Source organism: Sceloporus occidentalis, unplaced genomic scaffold (genome assembly GCF_023333645.1).
Source record: "Sceloporus occidentalis isolate IW3139 unplaced genomic scaffold, rSceOcc1.0.p SCAF_145, whole genome shotgun sequence".
Classification (NCBI taxonomy): Eukaryota; Metazoa; Chordata; class Lepidosauria; order Squamata; family Phrynosomatidae; genus Sceloporus; species Sceloporus occidentalis.
In genome coordinates this window covers 264,568-269,974 of record NW_028317125.1, presented here as the reverse complement: position 1 = coordinate 269,974, position 5,407 = coordinate 264,568, and the positions used below count along the sequence as shown (strand labels likewise).

Sequence of the window (5,407 nt, the reverse complement as noted above, 5' to 3'; positions counted from 1 at the left end):
TATTAAGGTTGGTGACTGGATAACGTTTAGTCTACATTCTCTTATTCTATTTCTACTTAGTTGCTATAATAATATAATACCTTAGAACATGCCAGGTTTCATCTGAAGTCTCTGGGCAAAGCGTAGCTATCTAGGGGTCTGGTTTAGAAACATGCCCATTCTCTGCCCTGGACTCACCAACTCCTGCCTAATTCCCACCCCTTTAAAATTAGGTGCTAGTCCCTTATGCACAGAAACATGCCCAGGCTCCAAACAGCTAACTGTGGGAAGTTCTCTTATGGGTACTAGAACTCTATATATGTGCAGAGCTGCGGACAGTTGCTAGAAATTGTAATTGTGACCAATGTGTGGAAAATTTACTTCTATTAAAATTCTATACAAACTGTCTTTCTCTTCATATTTACCTTTCTGGAAATGTTCTTACCAACTGTAATATTAATATTAGAATGATATAAAATTATATATATCCTAATAAGATACTGTCAAATTATTCATGCCCTGCCAGGTTGTCTACTCAAGGATGGATTTCCACCGATTGATTCCTTCTGTGATTTTCTCACGTGGATCTTTGTTTGCATCTTCCTTAAAGCAGTAAACACCGAAAAGTTTGTATTTCCTGCTAGGGAATCCAAGGGTCCTGACACCAGGTTTAAGACCCCCACACCTCATCCTTGGGTTAACAATAGGGTAGCGGACACTCCCATCCCCAAGCCAACCGGCTTCACATCTGTCCATTAACTGTAGTTTCCAAGCTGCATAAAGTTGTCCTACTTTAGCTATGGTGTCTCCATTGTCCTCACAGGCCTTTGTTGCCTCTGGAAAACTCATCTTACGATAGGTCTTCAGAAAGTAGACTTTACCTAAAAAATGGAAATTTATAAATTGGGCACTTTAGAACTTTGTTTGTAAAGCACTTCAGGGAGGTTCAATCACTGTGCAGAGTGGTGACTATGCCCACTCTCTAAATACTTTCTCTACCCATTAAGTCTAGCTGGGGCCTGCCTGCCCCATCCCTAATCTCCATCACACCATTAGGAGAGTGGAAGCTCTGGGCTCTGGGAGTGAATTTTCATCTTCAACACGGAGGCTATGAGGAAAGGTTAGACAATGCTTTAAATATTGTATTTGCTCGGTTATATGATGACCCAGCAATGGCAACCCCTTTTTGGGGCGTTTCGGGTCTGCCTCAATCCAGAGGCATCCTGGAACACCCCTCCCCTGATTTGCGGGTTTGAGGGCGTGATTGATAAGTCAGTGATATCACTGACCTGTCACTTTAAACTGTCCTTCAGCCAGTCACAGCCATTGGGTGGTACAGCTGACTTTTTTAAAAATGATTTCTAGGATAGGCTCACTCATGAGGCTTCTATGAAAGGCTAAAGTTACCACTGATTGTGGTGAAAATGCCACGATTAGTTGGCTGTGCAACAGTGCCACGGACCTGTCTAAAGAAAAAATGACCTCAATTATAAGACAAGGTCTTTTTTAAGATGATTTTTCATGGAAAAATTGTCTTATAATCAAGCAAATGTGGTAAATCATTTAAAAGACATCCTATTAAAAAAATCATGTATCTGTTAATCAGGATTTTACACTTTAGTTATTACAGTGACCTTGTGTGTGTAATGTGACAGTGGGGTCCTGTAATTGTGTGGCTTCTCTTTCTACAATAATTTATACTTACATGGGCCAAAAATAAATTGACTTACCACAATAGGGAATGAATCCTCCTTACCATTGAGATTAGATGTGAAGCAGAATGCGTCATAACGCTCATCTTCCTTGTGCCGGTAACCATAGTTTCTTACTCCTGTTGGATTGTCCTTTTTGCCACACTCTTCTCTGGGTTTAGAGATGGGGTACTGCACAGAACCATCTTCTAACCAACCTGCATTACACCAGTCTAGACCCTCCAGCCACGCCTCATGAAGCTGATCATAAGAGGCCAAGATTCCATCTTGATCTTTACAGGCCTGCTCAGCTTGATGGAAGTTCATGCTGTATCGGCCTAGTCGGGGGTGGTAAGGAAAGATCACTCCTAGGAGTGAAGGAAACAGAGATGTTTAGAAAGAATAGAAATAGAAAGTGGTGTGGGAGACAGAGAACAAGAAAGGGGGACAATAAAAATACTAGAGTAAGATTTTGTACCTTTCAAGTCTAATTTCACAGTTCCTGTGTCATCTTCTAACTCATTGGTCACCTCGCACTCATATCTGCCATAATCTTGAAGGGTAACATTTTGAATGATCAATGATGCATCTCCTGGTTCATCCTCCTGCAGAGAAACACGGTTTTTATAGGGGCCAAAACTCTTTCTCTCTTTTCCCAATGACACAAAGACATCTGTGAAGGTTATAGGATCACTAATCTTGGACCATTTAATGCGTATTGGCCCAAAGTCTTCTCCAGAGTCCTCGTAGTGGTACCGACATGGGAGAACTATGGCACCACCTCGGTGTGTTGTCACTATACCTGGAGCTGTTTGTACAATCACATCTCCAGCTTCATCCTCTGAAAAAGAGAGGAGAGTGAGAAACAAAAACATATTGAAGCGGATAGGTAGAGAACTTGGGTACACTTAAACAGGTGTAAGAGATTATGACGAATATCACTCTTAGGTGGAAAGATCTTTGCAGTATAAAACTGAGAGTACCAGTTTCTAATATTGGATGGTCAGCATTAAAGAGCTGTAACAAAATGGACAGGATAAATCAGAGACTGCTAAAAAGAGAACAAATTCTCACCATGCACATGAACAATTTTTCTTTGGCCCCTGTCACAGTCTGCAGGAAGGAGAGAGGTAAGAACAAAGGTGGAGAGGACACAGGACATAAAGGAGGGAGACATCTAAAAGAAAGGAAGACAGACAGAAATACAAAGAGTAAAAAAGAATGAAAGAAATTAACCAAAAATATTTGAAAGAAAGGCAAAATAAATTATAAATGTGTGTGATGGTTAGTACAGTGAATAAAGGAGCAGCATGCATGAGGGATTCTAAAAATGAATGTGAGAGATAATTAAAGTATGAAACGTAGAACTGTGGGGAAGAGAAACAGAGCTAAATCTGAGTAGACAGAAATTATGGTAAGAAAGGTGAGAGAAACATGCAGTTTAGGGAAGGAAGGAAGGAAGGAAGGAAGGAAGGAAGGAAAGATGTATTTGTAAATACAAAAAATGAGGTTTAGGACAGCTTATAATTACCTTGTGTCTCCTGTAAACATTTAGCTCAGCTTTCCAGGACCTTTCCTATGAACATGCAGCTAAACCATGCATAAGATGTAGTGTGTGAGCTGCACCAAAGCCCAGAGACCCTCTCTTCCCTTCTGCAGAGTATGCGCTGGGATGGAGGGGGAGATAAATTCAGGTCCTGTGCTGCAGTACTGTACCTATTACTCCTGCATAGACTGCAATATCACACTGCACCAAGCTACTTCTAGCGCAGCGCACAGTCAAAAGGGCTTCAGATGCTAGCATTTATAGCAGTTTATGAGAAAAGTTATACATCTACCTCAAAGTTGTTATTTGCAGTATAAATGGCCAACTCCAGCAATATTTTAATGCAAAAAGATTTTAATTGACTCTGGATAATGCATAGTTATAGCTTCACCTTATTTAAGCGCCAGCTTTGCAGGTTCTATATATGTCCAAAGGAAGCCTTAGGGATCCACAGGGATTGGAGCCTTTGTTATACTTTTTTTCTGGTGTCATTCAGATGTCTACTCATCATCTATGACTTGAGCGTGAGAGAGAGTGAATTAGAGTGTAAGAGAACATGAATGAAATAGTGATTGAGAGTGTGAGAGAGTGCGAGTGAGAATGTGGGAAAGAGCATGTGAGAGTGAATGATGGTGAGTGACAATGAATTTCATTTGCGAATGTAAAATACCCTCCAATTTCTGTCTGAACTAAAAGGGCAGGGGTCCCTCGATGTCCTTGAGCGGTGAATTCCCTTCTTATCTGCTCTGCAACTGGCACTATGCCAGCATCCTGTTTTTGGCAGGAGCTTTTTCTGGGTTCTGGGACATTATTTTAGTTCCTGACTCCCTCACTTATACCCTCACTTGTCCTAGTGTGCTCACTGCAACTCAGTGTTCTGTTGTCCCAGCCTCTGATCCTAACCCTGTGTCCTAACTGCTGCACCAGTTTCCTGTTTTCCCTGTTTACCCATTGTTGATAGCAGCTTGTCTCCTGACCTAGCATAACCAATTGATTACCCGCTACTGTACCCAGCCTTGCCCTCTGACCCAGCATTACGGACAGTTCACCTGCTGCTGACCCCAGCTTGTCCTCTGCCCTATATTTTGGACTGGCTAACAATTGTTGACTTCGGTCTGACGTCTGATCCAGTCACCACAGCGTTTTTCAGTATTGTGCCATCAGTCTCCAGCACAGTTTTGTGAGGTCCTACATCTGATACCTGTCTGTGCTCCTCAGAGGAGGTCCCAGCTCCATAGGCACCATACTACCTCTGTGGGTATTCACAGGACAGTGACTCCTTCGGCTAAAGGTCCCATCACTCAAACCAAAGTAAGCTCTCCCTATGTTACATGACACAGACACTCTCTCTCTCTCACACACACACACACACAGACACACTAATACTATTACATACAGACACTGATATATACCCAGACACTAACACTAATACACACACAGGGACTCACACAAACACATCATGACATTAGCACTATCACACACAAAGTAAAACACCCTCATGAAATTCAATTACCCTAACTTAAATTACTCTTCAATGCAACTCACACATATTGAGAGCTACTACTATTACCACAGGGTCACATGACACAACATGCGGGGACTCACCTCTTTAAACCGGTACTGATCCAGTGAAACCGGGTGGCAACCCTAGTGATATAACCCATTACATTTGCCCACATTCATTGTTTCCAATATTTAATTTTCCCTGCTTTATTAATATTTTACACACTTTTCTTTTTATAACTGCACCAGATTCCTTCCCTTGATTTTAGCAATAATTTTGTTTCTGTGTGCAAAATACTAGAGGTAGGATATTGACCCCCTGTTTCCCTTACCTGATAATACCTATAAACAAGAGACAATGGGAGTTTAGAAGAAGGATTCAATGGGCATGAAGATAAGGAGAGGACATAGAGAGAAATGAGTTAAGCAACAGAGGCTGACTGAGGGATTACTTAAATACTGTTGAACATATTCCTCTAAATTGTAACACTTGTCTAGCTAAATACATCTATATTAACATCATCCCTAACAGTTTTTTTAATCATGAAATCAACATTGCACAATGCATCCTTACGCACAAGAGCAGGCCTACTCCTGTTACCAGAGGCTAGTGATTCATAGTAAATATAAACTGCCCTTTAAAATGTATTAAAGGATATATTCCCATGCAATGAAGTTTCAAAGCACA

The 5,407-nt window shown here is 41.2% G+C and overlaps 1 protein-coding gene across 1 annotated transcript; it reads right to left on the bottom strand.

Moving 5' to 3' along the window:
* Positions 1 to 510: 510 nt before the first annotated feature.
* LOC149280836 (hyaluronan and proteoglycan link protein 4-like) lies at positions 511 to 2,847 on the bottom strand. Its single transcript, XM_089500022.1, has 4 exons — positions 2,745 to 2,847; positions 2,149 to 2,511; positions 1,736 to 2,038; positions 511 to 860 (listed from the first exon to the last, which is right to left on the bottom strand). The coding sequence occupies exons 1-4, from the start codon at positions 2,845 to 2,847 to the stop codon at positions 511 to 513; spliced, it is 1,119 nt and encodes a 372-aa protein (XP_089356148.1).
* Positions 2,848 to 5,407: the final 2,560 nt, after the last annotated feature.